Below are 16,753 nucleotides of genomic sequence, written 5' to 3'. Positions count from 1 at the left end.
TCCCACTCTTTAATTGCTCAGCAAATTTAAGCCGTGCATAGGTTCAACCATATAGATCGTGTAGTTTGCAGGTTCAATTCCCAGTTTATACTGAGTTATCTGATTAGGTGCTTGATTAGAGAGGGTAAGATCGACAAGAGTCGCTGCTCTTGATCACCATCCAGCGCACTGTACTTGAAGTGCGTTTGTGTGAATATTCAGTAAGGACAGGATTGTACTTAGCTGTGGTGTTCTCTTTGGTCAAATAACCTGCTGACAATCACTGTCGGGGATCACACATGAATAATGCTCACTTGGTAAAACTGCTGGAGGGCGTCTGAGGGTACCTCACCAAGGAAACAACATCTTCAGGGAGGAGAAAAGAGAATTGGTAGATTTTTAAAAAAAAGAGGAATAATGTCCAGATGATTCCTTGTCCAAGGGATTACAAATTGCTAACACAAAAGCAAAATACTGCGAATGCTGGAAATCTGAAATAAAAACAAAATGCTGGAAATACTCAGCAGGTCAGGCAGCATCTGTGGAGAGAGAAACAGAGTTAACGTTTCAGGTCAATGACCCTTCGTCAGAACTGGAAAAAGCTGGAGATCGAACAGGTTTTTAAGCAAGTGCAGGGGCAGGGAAAGGGGGGAGGGGAGGAAAGAACAAAAGGGAAGGTCTGTGATAGGATGGAAGGCAGGAGAGATTAAGAGATGGTGCAAGGCAAAAGGAGATGGTAATGGGACAAACAACAACAGCACCACCCTTGTCAGCAGGTTTAATGACAATGTTGGGGTTGGATCTGAGAGAATGGAGTGCTGCAAGTTCAGAGGGAGGTGGGTTGGAGTGAGTGAGGGGAGCCGAGAAATTGAGACGGCCGATGTCACACCAGCAGTTTGCAAAGAAAAGATCTAGAGAGGTTAAGAGGCCAAAGGGGGAGGGGTCCAGGTAGAACGATAATTCTGAAAATGGGAGAAAGGGTCAGCTGTGCGGCGGGAAGACTCCTGGCCAAAGAAGTGGGCACGGAGATGAAGGCAGCGGAAAAAGAGCTCGGCATCGTGCCGAGCTCGAAATTCATTGAGATGAGGGCGTAAGGGGATGAAGCTCAGGCCTTTGCTAAGGACTGATTATTTGGGGTCAGAGAGGGGAAGGTCAGAGGGGATAGTGAAAACACAGCAGGGGGTCAGATTGGAAAAAGGGATGGGGTCAAAGGAAAGTGAAAGGGAAGAAGGTTCTGGAGGGGTGTTGGTGTCCAAGAGTTGTTGAAGCTTGCGATCCTTGACACCTGAAAGGAAGAAAAAAAGTTTTTTGTTAAAGCGCCGGATGAGGCAAACGATGAAATGGAGCTGCAGATCACGACAGCTTTGAGATAGAGTGAGTTGGTGCTGCTGAAGAGAGAGGTCAAGAGTGTTCATGTGGCGATGCATGGCATTCAGCGTGGATCTCAGGATACGGCGAGAGCAGTGGTTTGAGGAACGCTGAATATCTTGGAGATATCGGTAGTCCTGGGTGGATCCAAAACATCAGGGGTGGAATTACAGTTGGAACCTGTAACATTTGCATATTGATTTATCATTGGCCCGCAGGCATCTGTAAGGAATACCTATTATATTCACATGTGATCACATGCTGAGTTGTCATTGGCCTGCAGGCATCTGTAAGGACTGCTATTGTTTTGGAGGACCCAGCGTCCTGACTCCATCTGGTCCACACGGTGCTGTATTGATTGAGAAAGCTTACAGACCTGATGCTTCATTAAAAGAGTTTAAATTGTAATACTCTGTTGTCCTGCAATTTATTATTTTTGTACAAAGTGTGCAAAACAAGACATGGTGTCAGAACAGGGATTTGAAATGGACATCGTTGGAGCTCCCTTACCCTGAATGAATTGGGAATCTTTGAACTTACCTAGAGAATGGAGCAAGTTCAAGCAACACGTGGAGTTGATGTTTTCGGGTCCACTGAAAAGCAAAGGGGAGGAAGAAAGATTCAGCTACCTACTCCTGTGGATCAAAGAAAAAGGGAGAGACATTTTTAACACCTGGTCTCTCACCACGGATGAAGCAAAGGTACTGAAAAGTTATTTTGACCATTTTGAATCATATGTGATGCCCAAGACAAATACGATATTCAGTAGGTACAAGTTTCAGGAGATAGTACAAGGAGCTAGTGAGTCGTTTGAACAGTTCGTGACTGAGTTAAAACTGCTGGTAAAAGACTGTGCATATGCAGATAAAGATGAGATGGTCAGAGACCGCATCGTGTTTGGAATACATTCAGCTAAAGTGAGAGAGAAACTTTTGAATGTTGGGTCCGGGCTAACGCTGGACAAAGCTATGGACATAGCTAGATTGCACGAGATAGCCCAAGCACAGTTGAAAACCATAACCGGTGCCATGAGCAGCTCGAGTGAACAGACTGCATGCAGTTAATAGATACACACCAAAGAACACTGCCCAGAGAGCGTGTTTCAGAACAGAAAGAACAGTGAGAGTTCTAAAAATGGGTGACACAGACATAAAACGCTTCAAAAACTGTGGATATTGTGGAAACAACTGGCATGGAGAAAAGGAGTACTGCCCTGCCAAAGGAAGGCAATATACTAAATGTGGTAAACGGAACCACTTTGCTAAAGTTTGCAGGACTGTTTTTGGAAAAACAGTACACACAGTGAGTGAGAGCCAAATGCCAGATAGAGAGCCAAATGCAGAAGAACTGTTTATTGATTCTGTGTCACAGAATAAACAGATTTCAGAGACTGAGCAAGCCTATGCCGATATTGAGATAGGAAAACAGGGCAAAGAGCTTAGGTTTAAACTAGACACGAGCTCAGGTTAATGTAATTCCTCTGAGTGAGTATCACAGCTTGAAGGATGAGTGTGAGCTACAACCCACCTCACACAGACTGACCAGCTATGGGGGTGAGCAGCTCATTGTAAAAGGCACATGCATGATGAAATGCAAGTACAAAGAAAGCGACATGATGTTGGACTTTTACATTATTGACACTCGAGCACCTCCAGTGCTAGGTCTAAAGGCATGTTTAGACATAGACCTCGTCAAGCTAGTGCTATCATTGACAGCACCAGTTGAGAAGCAGACAGTCATGGAGGAGTTTGCTGACATTTTCAAAGGAATCGGACTATTCCCAGGTGAATGCACTATTCACCTTGACCCAGCAGCAACCCCTGTGGTTTGCCCACCGAGAAGGATACCCCTTGCTCTATGTAGTCGCCTGAAGGAGGAGCTGCAGAGCATGGAGAATACAGAAATCGTCCAGGAAACAGAACCGACAGAGTGGGTCAACGCATTGAGAAACCACGTACAGGCAAGCTCAGAGTCTGTCTCGACCCCAGAGATTTGAACAAGGCTATCAAACGCCCTCACTACCCTCTACCAACGCTAGATGACATCACACCCAAGCTAGTGGGAGCATGTTACTTCAGTGTAATGGACGCATCAAAGTACGGACTAGGCGCAGTATTACTGCAAGAAGGAAAGCCCATCGGCTATGCTTCCAGATCTCTCACAGACAGTGAAATCAACTGTGCTCAAATCGAGAAAGAGCTATATGCAATTCTGTTTGGATGTAAGCGTTTCCACCAATATGTCTATGGCCGACAAGTCATTGTGGAATCCGACCACAAGCCCCTCGAGTCAATCATGAGAAACCATTAGCCGCAGCCCCACCAAGGCTACAGAGAATGATCCTTCAGCTACAGAAGTATGACTTCACAATCATTCACCGTCCAGGCAAAGACATTCCTGTCGCAGACACGCTCTCCAGAAAGTCTCTTCGCTACCAGGACAGCAGCCTCAGTGAAGGCATGGATGTGCAGGTGCACATGGTGTACAACAGCTTACCTGTGAGTGACTCAATACTGAAGGAGATCCGAGCAGCAACAGAGAAAGATGCACAACTTGCACTGCTGAGCAAAGTCATACATGAAGGATGGCCTGAGGAAAGGAGGAAATGCCCTCAGAGCATATCTGAATTCTGGAACCAGAGACGAACTGTCACAAATCAACGGAATCGTCTTCAAAGGGGAGAAAATCATCATTCCTACCAGTCTCAGAGAAGAGATGTTGACAAAAATTCATGCTGGACATATGGGCATGGAAAAATGCAAACAAAGAGCACGTGACATTATGTTTTAGCCCGGAATGTGCAAACACATTGAGGACATTGTCGGAAAATGTTCCATTTGTCTAGAACGCTGCCCATCAAATGTCAAAGAGCCCATGATACCTCACCGTATCCCAGTCAGACCCTGGCAGGTCGTCAGCTGCAAGCAAGTGCATGCAAAATGTGTACAGAGACAGCAACACCAAAAGAGATACTATGACAGGTCAGCTAGACTACTGCTGCCGCTGCACAATGGAGAATCCGTCAGAATCCAGGAGCATGGCTACTGGAATCCTGCAGTCGTCATCCAGCCAGCTGACACTGAGCGATCGTATCACATCCGCACCCCAGAAGGACACCGTAATCGCAGGCACCTCCTGAACACCAAGGAACAACACCGTCATTCCGATGAGAGGATCAGTTCCATACCACACAAGGTCGGGACGAGAGGTCAAGCCTAGAGTTATCCTTGACTTGTGAACTGCGAAAGGGTGTAGGCGGATCGCTGCCCTAAAAAAAAATAACTGTACATCGTTATTGAAACGTTGAGATGTTTTCAGTGCTAGTTAAATGTTGAGTTTACTTATATGTTGATGCTACTGAGAACATTATGTAGAAGAAAGGTTCAAAAGTAATGCATAATATTTTCTTTTAAAAGAAAGGGGATGTAACATTTGCATATTGATTTATCATTGGTCCGCAGGCATCTGTAAGGAATACCTTGTACGAGTCTACATATTCCTAGCAAAAAATACTGAACTCGGAGAGGTTCAACAGAAAAGGTTTAATTGTTGAGGCTGCATGCTGAACACAAAATGGAGTCAGAGACTACACAAAGTACGACTGCCTTTCATCAGTGCACAGCTTTGACTGCTCCTCCACCGCTCTGGGCTTAACTATGTTGCAGATCGAGTTTCTTAAAGGTGTGATCCTTCTTAAAGGCATGACGCCTGATTTATAGTCTACGGACTGGAAAGCGGATTGTGTCCTTTCTGTGATCGGTACGCCACACAGCTCCCCCCAGAATCCGCTAGTAGGGAGTGTACGAACCGGCGTGGCGGCTTGATGGCACGGCCGGAACAGCTCTTGGCGGTTGGTGTCGGGAGCGGGGCAGTCGGACGCGTCGAGCTCTTAGGCGGTCTGCCCCGCGGTGGGGGTTGGCCCACTTGAACGGGTTCGTCGGGCTCTAGGTGCGCCAGCTTGAGCCGGTCGACCGATACCTTGTCAGTTCTGCCGCCCACTTCGAGGAGGAAGAACTTGTTCCCCATCTGGAGTACCTTGTAGGGTCCGTCGTATGGGGGCCGTAGAGGTCCTCGGTGGGCGTCATGGTGCACGAAAACAAATTTGGCCATGTGCAGGCTAGGTGGTACGCGGGTTGCTGCTTCGCCGTGCCGGCCGGTGGGTACCGGAGCGAACTGTTGTGCTCAGTTGGCGAAAGCGCAGCGTTGCTGGTCAGCCGACCAGGGGGTCGTGGCGGTGGGCAGGAACTCTCCGGGTACGCGCAGCGGCTGGCCGTACACGAGTTCCGCCGCCGAGGCTTGCAGGTCTTCCTTGACCGCGGAGCGTAGGCCGAGTAGCACCCACGGGAGGCGGTCGATCCAAGCCTCGTCCTCGAGGCTGGCGCGGAGGGACGCCTTCATGGACCTGTGGATTCGCTCGCACAGTCCGTTGGCTTGGGGGTGGTAAGCTGTGGTGCGGTGAACGGTCACCCCGAGGTTTCGGGCGATGGCGGCCCACAGATCAGAGGTGAACTGCGGGCCTCTATCCGACGTCATGTCGGAGGGGATGCCGAACCGAGCGACCCAGGTACCGATGAACGCCCTCGCGATGTCGGCGGTGGTGGTGGACGTCAGTGGAATGGCCTTGGGCCAGCGGGTGGTACGGTCCACGATTGTCAGCAGGTGCATGTGACCTTGTGATGGCGGCAGGGGGCCGACGAGGTCGATGTTGACGTGGTCAAACCTTCTTTCTGGCACGGTGAATTCCTCAAGTGGGGCTTTGACGTGCTGGTGGATTTTGGCACGCTGGCAAGCTATGCAGGATCTGGACCAGACGTGCACATCTTTGCGCAGGCCGCGCCAGACAAATCGGTTGGCCACCAGTCTAATGGACGCGCGGGTGCCGAGGTGTGAGAGGCCGTGGACGATGTCGAACACCCGTTTTCGCCAGGACGCCGGGACTACGGGGCGGGGTTGCGCCAAGGAGGTGTCGCATTTGACTGTGACAGCGGACGGGCCGCAGGCGACGTCGGTCAGTCGCAGCCCTGGGAGGGTTGTGGGCGCGGAGAGCAGATCGGGGTCGGTGCGTTTCTCCGCTGCCAGTTGAGCATAGTCCACTGCCAGGTGGGCGCCGTGGACGGCGGGGCGGGATAGGCAGTCGGCCACCACGTTGTCTCGACCAGAGACGTGCCGGATGTCCATGGTGAATTCGGACACCGCGGCGAGCTGGCGTTGTTGCCTGGCTGACCACGGGTCCGCAGATTTCGCCATCGCGAATGTCAGGGGTTTGTGGTCGACAAACGTGGTGAAGGGGCGGCCCTCCAGAAGAAATCTAAAATGGTGGACTGCCAGGTACAGTGCGAGGAGCTCGCGGTCAAAGGCACTGTATTTGGCCTCCGGGGGGCGCAGTTGGCGGCTGAAAAAGGCCAGCGGTTGCCAGGCCCCGTCGACCCACTGTTCGTACATGGCACCGACCGCGTGGTTGGAGGCGTCCGTGGTGAGGGCCACCCTGGCGTTGGGCTGTGGGTGAGCGAGCATGGCGGCGTCGGCGAGCGCCTTTTTGGTCGAGTTGAAAGCGGTCAACATGTCCGCCGACCACTCAATCGCCATTCTGTCTTTCTTACCCTGGAGGGCTTCGGATAGGGGCCGCATGGGGGAGGCCGCTCCGGGAATGAAGCGGTTGTAAAAGTTGATCATCCCCAAGAACTCCTGGAGGCCTTTGATGGTGGTAGGCCGGGGGAACTGCTGGACGGCTTGCACCTTGGCGGGCAGGGGAATGGCTCCGTCCTGCGTGATGTGGTGGCCGAGGAATTCGATCCTGCTGAGGCCGATTTGGCACTTGGCTGGGCTGATGATGAGCCCGTGCTCACTGAGCTGCTGGAACAGGGTGCGGAGGTGCTCGATGTGTTCCTGCTTGGAGGAACTAGCTACCAGGATGTCATCCAGGTAGACAAAGAGGAACTTCAGGTCCCGGAGGACCGAGTCCATGAGCCGCTGGAAGGCCTGGGCCGCGTTTTTGAGGCCGAAGGGCATTCGGAGGAACTCGAATAGCCCAAAAGGGGTGATTATGGCCGTCTTGGGAACGTCCGTGGGGTGGACTGGCACCTGATGGTAACCGCGCACCAGGTCGATTTTGGAGAAGACTGAGCGGCCGGCCAGTCTAGCCGAGAAGTCTTGAATGTGCGGTATGGGGTACCGATCCGGCGTGGTGGCGTCGTTTAGGCGCTGGTAGTCCCCGCAGGGGCGCCATCCCCCATCGGGTTTGGTGACGATGTGGAGTGGGGAGGCCATGGGGCTGTTGGAGCGGCGGATGATGCCGAGCTGTTCCATTGTTTCGAACTCGGTATGCGCGATCTCCAGCTTGGCCGGGTACAGCCTGCAGGCGTGGGCATACACCGGTGGGCCTGTGGTGGGGATGAAGTGTTCTACCCTGTGCTTAGCAACCTTCGCGGAGAAGGTCGGGTTGGTGAGGGCTGGGAACTCAGCCAGGAGTGCTGAGTAGTCATCCGTTGAGCGGGTGCGGCACTGCCACGCCATTTTGGCGGGTGTAGGGGGGGCCATGGCGCCCGGGACAGGTGACATGGTGTTCATGTCCACGAGGCGGCGCCGAGGCGTGTCGACCAACAGGCCGTGGGCGCACAGGAAATCCGCACTGAGGAGCGGGGAGAGCACCTTGGCGGTCATAAACTCCCAGTGGTAGCGGCGGCCTGCGAGGTCGATGGTGACGGTGCGGGTGCCGTACGTCCGGATGTCGGTGCCGTTGGCGGCAGCCAGTGCAGGGCCGCGGCCGCCTCGCTGGATCTCGAGGGCGGACGCGGGGATGATGCTGCGCTGCGCGCCCATGTTGCATAGGAAACGGCGTCCGGAGGCGCTGTCCGTAACGTACAGCAGCGCGCCTGCTTGCCCCACGGCCATCGTGTAGGCCAGTGTGGTGGCGGTAGGAAACGTGCAGGGATGGCTGCAGCGGCGTGCCCGTGCGCCGAACCGGGTATGGAAGTAGCAGTAGCCCTGGGTCGGAGGGCTTGGGGACATGGGGGCCTGGGGGGCCTCGTGGCCGAGCTGTGTGGCCGCGCGATAGAGGGTGGAGCGTGCGCCGACGCTGCGGAGGCCAAGTCGGGGGTGACGGCATGGTTGGAGCTGGCGGACAGGAGCTTATCGGCTTCATCGGCCAGGGCCTCGAGGTCCGTGAGGCTGGACGCCACGATCGCCGGGCGGATGCTGGGAGGTAGTTGGCGGATAAAGAGCATGCGGAAGAGGGAGCCGGGCGGTTTCTCGTCAGTCAGAGCAAGCATGTGTGAGAGCAAGTCTGATGGCGTGGAGTCACCGAGGCCCGGGAGGTCGAGGAGGTGGCAGTTGCACAAGAATTGGGCGGCTGTGAATTTTTTAATGAGCGCGGCCTTGAGATGTGCGTACTTGCCTTCCTCCGGAGGGTTTTGTAGTGTTGTTCAGACTTTCGTGATTGTGGAGCTGCCCAGGGAGGCGAGGAGGTAGTCGTACATCGTTGTGTCGGCGGTGATGCCGCGGAGTCGGAATTGCGATTCGGCTTGAAGGAACCAGGCGGCGGCCAGGTTCTCCCAGAACTCCGGCAGCTTCACAGAAACTGCGTTTGTGTCAGCCATAGTTACGCTTAGGAGTCGTCCTGAGCGTCGGGGTCACCAATGTAGGAGTCTACGTACTCCTAGCAAAAAATACTGAACTCGGAGAGGTTCAACAGAAAAGGTTTAATTGTTGAGGCTGCATGCTGAACACAAAATGGAGTCAGAGACTACACCAAGTACGACTGCCTTTCATCAGTGCACAGCTTCGACTGCTCCTCCCCTGCTCTGGGCTTAACTATGTTGCAGATCGAGTTTCTTAAAGGTGTGATCCTTCTTAAAGGCATGACGCCTGATTTATAGTCTACGGACCGGAAAGCGGATTGTGTCCTTTCTGTGATCGGTACGCCACAACCTATTATATTTACATGTGATCACATGCTGAGTTGTCATTAGCCTGCAGGCATCTGTAAGGACTGCTATTGTTTTGGAGGACCCAACGTCCTGACTCCATCTGGTCCACACGGTGCTGTATTGTTTGAGAAAGCTTACAGACCTGATGCTTCATTAAAAGAGTTTAAATTGTAATACTCCGTTGTCCTGCAATTTATTATTTTTGTACAAAGTGTGCAAAACAAGACAGAACCCACGTGAAGTAAGTTGGAGCCAGAGACCGTTGCTGAGGAAAGGTATGTGGCTGTGAAAGCAAGTTTTGGTAGATACCTGATCAAACACGAGAAGGGAGACAGAAAGCAATGAAGATGAACAAGGTAAAAGAGACAAACGGAAATCCCGTCGGAGAGAAGAGCAGAACTTCTTCAAGGTGGGCATTCTTAGAAGAGGAGTGGCAGTGAATTAAACACTAATACAAAAGCAAAATACTGCGGATGCTGGAAATCTGAAATAAAAACAGAAAATGCTGGAAATACTCAGCAGATCAGGCAGCATCTGTGGAGAGGGAAACAGTTAATGGCCCAGAAATTCGGGTTGGGGGCTTCCCGGAGGTGCAAGCCTCTGACCTGCACTTACCTAGCGCGCCGGCCGTTGTGCTCTGGGCCCGCGTGGAATTCTGATCCTGGGCCTGCTCCAACTGCCGGCACGCAATGCTTGCGTATCCCAGGGGCGCAGTTAGTTCGAAGCATCCCCTGGGATCACGTGGGCCATGGAGAGCCAATGGTAGCTGGGAATCTGTATTCATAGATTTGACAGGATGACCTGTCAAATCTATGAATACAATTCAGCCCCAAAACATCACTAAAACTTCAAATAATTTTTTTTTAAATCACATTTTTAAAATAACTATAAATTACATAAAATAACTTTTAAACAATAATTAAAATTTTTGAAAAAATTAATTACAGTTTCTAACAGAGCTAAAAATAAACTTACCTTTCTTTAAAGTATTTAAAAATAATAAACCTATGGAAAAAATGTTTTAATTTAACTTAATTCACCGCTTACCTAGTTAAAAGCAGGCCTTGCGACTGCTTTTTACAAGCGTAGCTCCTGGAGACTTACCCTCCTGGAGAAACCTGCAATAAAAACATAAGTTCCAGGCGCACGCGCTGCCTCTCCAGCACACGCGTTCAACCTGTGAACCCCTTCCTTTAAGGGAATGGAAGTTCCGGTTTCCCGCGCGTGCGCAGTGCATGCACGAAACCGGCACTTTCGTTGGGCCTACGCGTGAGTACCCAGCACGTACTCGTGGGGACCCGAAGTTCTGGCCCATGTTTCAGGTCAATGACCCTTCATCAGAACTGGAAAAAGCTGGAGATCGAACAGGTTTTTAAGCAAGTGCAGGGGCAGGGAAAGGGGGGAGGGGAGGAAAGAACAAAAGGGAAAGTCTGTGATATGATGGAGGGCAGTAGAGATTAAGAGACGGTGCAAGGCAAAAGAAGATGGTAATGGGACAAGTTAAGAAACAAAAGATGGCTCTAGATGAAGTGTAAATGACTGGCAAAATGAAAGACAGCTGCCATGTGGGAGAGAGAAAAAAATATATATAAATGGAAAAAAAAGAATAGGGGCAGAGGTTATGATCTGAAATTGTTGAACTCTATGTCGAGTCCAGAAGGCTGTAAAGTGCCTAATCGAAAGATGAGGTGCTGTTCCTCGAGCTTACGTTGAGCTTCATTGGAACAGTGTAAGAGGCTGAGGACAGTGAGGTCTGAGTGGGAGTGGAGCGGTGAATTAAAGTGACAGGCGACCGGAAGCTCGGTGTCCCCCTTACGGACTGAACGGAGGTGTTCCGCAAAGCGGTCACCCAATCTGCGTTTGGTCTCCCCAATGTAGAGGAGACCACATCATGAGCAGCGAATACAGTATACCAAGTTGCAAGAAGTACAAGTAAATCACTTTCACCTGGAAGGAGCATTTGGGGCCCTGGACAGTGGGAAGGGTGGAGGTAAAAGGGCATGTGTTGCATCTTGTGTTGATTACAAATTGCTGTTTTATGTGGAAGATGCACTTCCAGCAATTACAAAGACTTCATCTGTGGTAGGGCTGACCAACCTTTATCTCATGAGCTGATGCAGCTTTTGGGGGGGATTTGTGACTTCGGCTGACAGTGTAAAACGGGCGATATCAATTTAGTCACCTGTTAACATCTCTCCTGATTTTCATTTTCATTGAAGTCAATTTCATGCCTCTTTTTGTTAACTATTCCTGTTCTGCTGAAGTTTTGTTAATATTTCAATTATAGTTGACATTCTGGTGATCTTCCAGACGATATTTGGCTATTTTTGTTTCAATAGAAATATTCCCTGCAATTCTCAATTTTTTTTTATAAAGCAGAGAACATTTTCCAGAAAAAGCCAAAGAATAACAGAACTAAAAAGGTACTGGAAAAGTGAAATATATATTTAAATGTTTCTTTAAAGACATCTGCCCTCCCTTTACACCCACCCCAGATGGGAGAGCAGAGCGCACACTGCAATCATGTTCAAAACTGGGGAATTTGCACTGTGTCTTACTTAAATATATTAAACATTAAATGAAATTCCTGTATATTTTGTGTGAGATTACTTTAGGCCGGCCTGAAGTGACCAAGCCTTCTGGCTGGAACACAAGTCCTTATATTTAAAACTTAATAGCTCTTTGTCAGTAATGTATTCAGTTTCTTCTTCTGGCTCTAGAACTTTTGAACAATTGACCACCCCTTGATGGTAATTTAACATGACTTTTCTCAGAAAGCACAGAGGAGGAGGTTAAGAATTCTGCATACAACAGGTGTTATTTCTGATCACATAACTGTAACCCACTTTATTAAAATTTTTACCTATTTCAATTTGTTTTGCAGGAAGGACATATATTGAGTTCAGCTGTTGTATGGACTAGCAACAACTTGTATCTTTTAAATTCAAAGAGAGCCTCATTTACCAAACATTTAAAACTACCTGATTGGTCATCTGTCCTTAAATTTCCAAAATTTTCCACGATAAACATTGGTGCAGTATCATTTGGTTCTCGTCCTCCTGAAGTTGGCGTTCTGATAGAGGTCGGGACATACAATAATCAAAGAAGACTATTTTTAACCATTTACAATGAAGAAATCGATACATGGGTACTTTCCAGCCTTTTCTTGTATGCTGATTCATTCTATTTGCCTGTTAGCCCTTTTTCTATGCAATTTACTGAATCAGCTTTGCCAGTGGTGTTTATCTGGAACAATAATTCAGTGTTCTATAGCTTCAGAAACAACAGTAAGAGTGGAAAGATGACTGTTAATGGAGACGAAGACCTTTCCAGGGCAGTGGAAGGAAGCAGTATCCATCAAATTATTTTTGGTTAAGTACTTTGTCTTCTTAATAAATTATATATTGCTATTAAAATGTTATGTAGGCAGTAAAGATGTTGGTCCAGATGTTGCAGTCAGAAGGAACGGTGCTTGTCGTTCATCATGCTTACAGGCAGCTGCCAGTTCCTAGAGATCATTTTCAGCACGGCGTCCTCTACAGGGAATCTGTGGTGTGTGTGTGAGTAGGGAAAGCAACAGCGTATCTCTTTAACCAATCAGATTGAAGCATTCTCACTGAGACACGCAGGGGATCATTTTAACCCCTAAAAACAGGTGGGTTGGGGTCGAGTGAGATGTAAAATTTTAAAAATCTGGACCTCAACCCCAACCCGTCTACAACTCCACAGCATGCGGGGAAACCTGTACTTCTGGGTTTCCTGACCAAAACTCCTCCCCCCCTCGCTTTAAAAACCCGCCCCTGTCAATATCGGGAGCGCAAAGTAAATCAGGAAGTATATAATTCAATGTAAAATCAGTGAGGGAAAGAAAGAAGAGATTAAAAGAGAGATAAAAAAGAAGAGATTAAAACAGAGAGATAAAAAAGACAAAAAGTTTTAAAAAATGATTTTGATTTGCAATTTAAAAAAATCTCCAATAATTTAAAACTGAAGGAATGCAACTCCACACTTATAAAAGTTAATTTTCAGTGCTAGAGAGGATGTTTGGAAGTAATTATGACTTACCACGCCATTAAAAATTCACTTACACCTGAATGCACAACCCCTAACTTTTTCTGCCGTGTTTAATGGGTATCTCATAGGTAAGTACTGCAACTTCACACCCCTTATGTATTTTAATGCTGAGTCTCGCGCATGGGTACTGGTGTAACAAAGTTTTTGGAGGAGTAGGGCAGCTCGGACAGCAACTTCCTAAATTCTGCGTTTAACTGCACATGTATGCATGCTGGAAGTTGTCTAATTTACTTCATAATAATGGTGAGCGCTGATAGCCTCACTTTTATTCTTAACTACAAAATCCAGGCCAATGATTAAAGGGAAGGAAAGTGTCAGGAATACTTTTGTTCAAAGTATTTCCCCATTGTCTACTGAAAAAATATGTAGGAGTGATTTTGCAAGACAAGCCTCTGGGCAGGAAGCCTTGGCACATTGACGTTAATGACTGGAAAACCTGGAGCACTGTGAAATGGGTGTGTTGGCCTCTGCTTCCACTTCTATGTTCCGGGTGAGTGATCCTTTTCATTGGGAGTTTCATTTTACGAAATTAGCCCATAAGTCTATCTCTAATTATAACCTAAATTACATATTAAAAGTCTTGGGGGCTAAATTCGATAGACCTCGAAAACGGGCACGGGAATTGCGATGCGTGATTAACTCGTGCCCGTTGCTTCCAATGTAGGCAGCACGCAAACTTTGTGCTGCCTGCTCATTTAAATGCAGCCAGCGGTAAACGGGCTGTTGAGTGACTGCACACCTCAGCAGGGGGCCCAAGTTTGTGCGAGGCTAGCACCACTTAAAGCTAGCCTGCACTACTTAAAATCAGCTTGGACCTCTTAAAGGGGAGGAGCATTCTGGCTGCATCAGGTGCTAGAACTGTTTGTGGAAGTGTGTCTGAGCAGGAAGCAGACTAAATTATGGCGCAACAGGAGAGTGTGCTCCAAGGTTCTCTGACACTGCACAGGAGGCCTTGGTGGAGGAGGTAGACAGGAGCAGAGAGGTCTTCTAGCCACAGGGAACCATATCCCACCAACTGCACCACCAGCCTCACACACTGCTCAATGCACCATAACCCCAACATTCACCTACCAACAAGCTCTATCAAATACAACTCATATGTCTCATTCATAGCTTCACCTCGCCTTCACACACTGATCATTGCTGCAAACCTCATACCCATTTCTCATAACTTGCACACACTGCCAGCTATTCAACTATAACAGGCATATCACCCAAACACATTGCACCACACTCACTGACACACTTCTTTCTCTCTTGCAGGACAAGTTGGCGCATAACCAGAGGCAGTAAGAGCTAACCGGCGGGGGACAGGCACAGCTGCATGACCTTACCCCCATGGAGGAGACGGTGGTTGCAATCATTGGAGTGGCCATTGCTGAGGCCGTAGCCAGTGGCGGGGCTGAAAGTTTTGAAGATGACATACCTAATCCTCCTTCTCACATCCCACTTCCCCCTTATCCCGCAGTCTTTTGATTTAAAAGCTGCAGATGGTGTAAGCATGCAACTCTTACTTCCCCTGCTCCCTCCAACCCTATCCTTGTTCCTTTCTCCTTTCAGATACCCAAGAACTGCAACCTGGCCAGGCAGTGGTGGAAGAGCAACAGGTGGAAGATGAAGAAGGCAATGATGATGAAGATACAGCACCGTCACTTGATTTTACACTCGCAGCCAGCAGCTCAGATACTGACACTCCATGTAATTTAGAGGATAGTTTAGATGCAGGATTTGTATGTGGTGAGACACTGGGCACAAGTGGCCTGCAGCCAGGGCATGGGACAAAGGTAACGCAGGTGCCAGCTCCCTGGAGGGCGAAGTCACACGTGAGTTCTGCTGTAGAGGACTCATGAGCACGTCGATGCGGCAGGCTGCAGAAGAAGGCTGAAGGGTGTGCACAATGAAATGCTTGGTGCAGTGGAAAGCCTGCGGTCAATGTCCAGGAGCGTGGAGGAGTCCAGCACCAACTTGGCACAGGGCTTTGCGCAAACCTTGGAGCACAAGTAGAAGCCATCCAACATCTGGGTGCTGCCGTGCAAGCTCAGACTTCTGTCATGCAAGGCCAGCTTGCTGACATGCAAGCTCAGACTGTTCTCATGCAGGCTCAGTTTGCTGCTATGCAAGCTCAGACTGCTGCCATCATGGCTGCGGAAACCAGTGATCAAAGGGGCTTGTAGGGTGTCACAGCAGTCCAGCAATCTGTCCTCCAACAGATTACTAGTATTGCTGAGGTGTCGCCCCCGGGGGAGTGGCAGTGGTTCCGTGGTGCACGAACCTGCTGTCCTCTCATGATGACAGCATTTGTCCTTCCACCACTGCCACTCCCCCAATACCCTTGCTGTTACCTGTCAGGCAGCCAGCCAGCCAGGACTGCTGCTGCCCAAGCTGAGATGGTGCAGTCTGCAACTAGGACCTCTAGGCCCAGAGCTGCTTGAGGTCATCCTCAAAGGCCATCTGCAGTCTCCTCCACTGAAAGTCAGCAACTTTCCACCAGCCATGTTGAAGCCACTGGGGAAGCACTGCTCAGGAGCATTAGGGCGGGCAAAGGCACACGGAAGACAGGCACTAAGGAAATGCACAAGAGTGATTAGTTGACTTTCGTGTGTAATGTGGTGTGATTTTATTTATAAATTTGGTTTGGAATGTTTATTTTGTGGTGATGTTTATTTTTGCATTGTGGCCAAGTGGACACTGTGATGATCAGTGACAGAGGGAAGGTAAGTTGTGGAACTGTTGGTGAATGGAAATTGGGGATGCGTTTATTGGTATCGCAGTCGAATGAGTCGGTCACGTACAGCCTGGGCAGAAAGGGGCTGTCTAGGTTGCCTCCTCCCTTCTTCCTCGCCGTATACCTGGTGGCAAGGGCTGTGCCCTCATGATGGCGAGGTTGTGGAGCATGCAGCAGACCATGACGCATCTTGAAACGCGCTCTGGTGAGTACTGCAGGGCTCCTCCAGAGCGGTCCAGGCAGTGGAAGTGTTGCTTAAGCATGCCAATGGTCTACTCGATGATATTACATTATATGCATGCTGCCCACGTGTGTGTGGGTTGCGCACCAGAATCATGAGCCATGTTGTTAACGGATAGCCCTTATTGCCCAGTAGCCACCCTCTGGTTTATCGTGGTGACTCAAATGCAAATGGCACAGCGGACTGCCGCAGAATGAAGGCATCATGACTGCTGCCAGGATACCGGGCATTCACCTGCATGATTCGCTGAGTATGGTCACACACCAGCTGGACGTTGAGGGAGCAGAATCCTTTTCGGTTGCAGTACATCTCAGAGTTTACATGCAGCGCCTGCAAAGCAACGTGCGGGCAGTCAATGGCACCCTGCACCATGGGGAAGTCTGCAATCCTTGCAAACTGCGTGCTTGCTTCGCCTGTTGCTCTTTGGCCAGAGAGAATGAA

At 49.4% G+C, this 16,753-nt stretch overlaps 1 protein-coding gene across 1 annotated transcript in view; it reads left to right on the top strand.

Annotated features, from left to right (window-relative positions):
- Nucleotides 1-16,753, top strand: part of LOC147120926 (cation channel sperm-associated auxiliary subunit epsilon-like) — a 196,855-nt gene that overhangs the window by 31,924 nt on the left and 148,178 nt on the right. Inside the window, exon 6 of the mRNA XM_085979704.1 lies at nt 12,157-12,643. Within this exon, the coding sequence (XP_085835830.1) occupies nt 12,157-12,643 (487 nt within the window). The remainder of the gene's footprint in view (nt 1-12,156; nt 12,644-16,753) is intronic.

The sequence above is a fragment of the Somniosus microcephalus genome, chromosome 3 (genome assembly GCF_052327205.1).
Source record: "Somniosus microcephalus isolate GS21.2 chromosome 3, FLI_Smic_1.0, whole genome shotgun sequence".
Taxonomy (NCBI): Eukaryota; Metazoa; Chordata; class Chondrichthyes; order Squaliformes; family Somniosidae; genus Somniosus; species Somniosus microcephalus.
The sequence above is the reverse complement of the archived record's forward strand: the minus strand, read 5'-3'. Positions and strand labels throughout refer to the sequence as shown.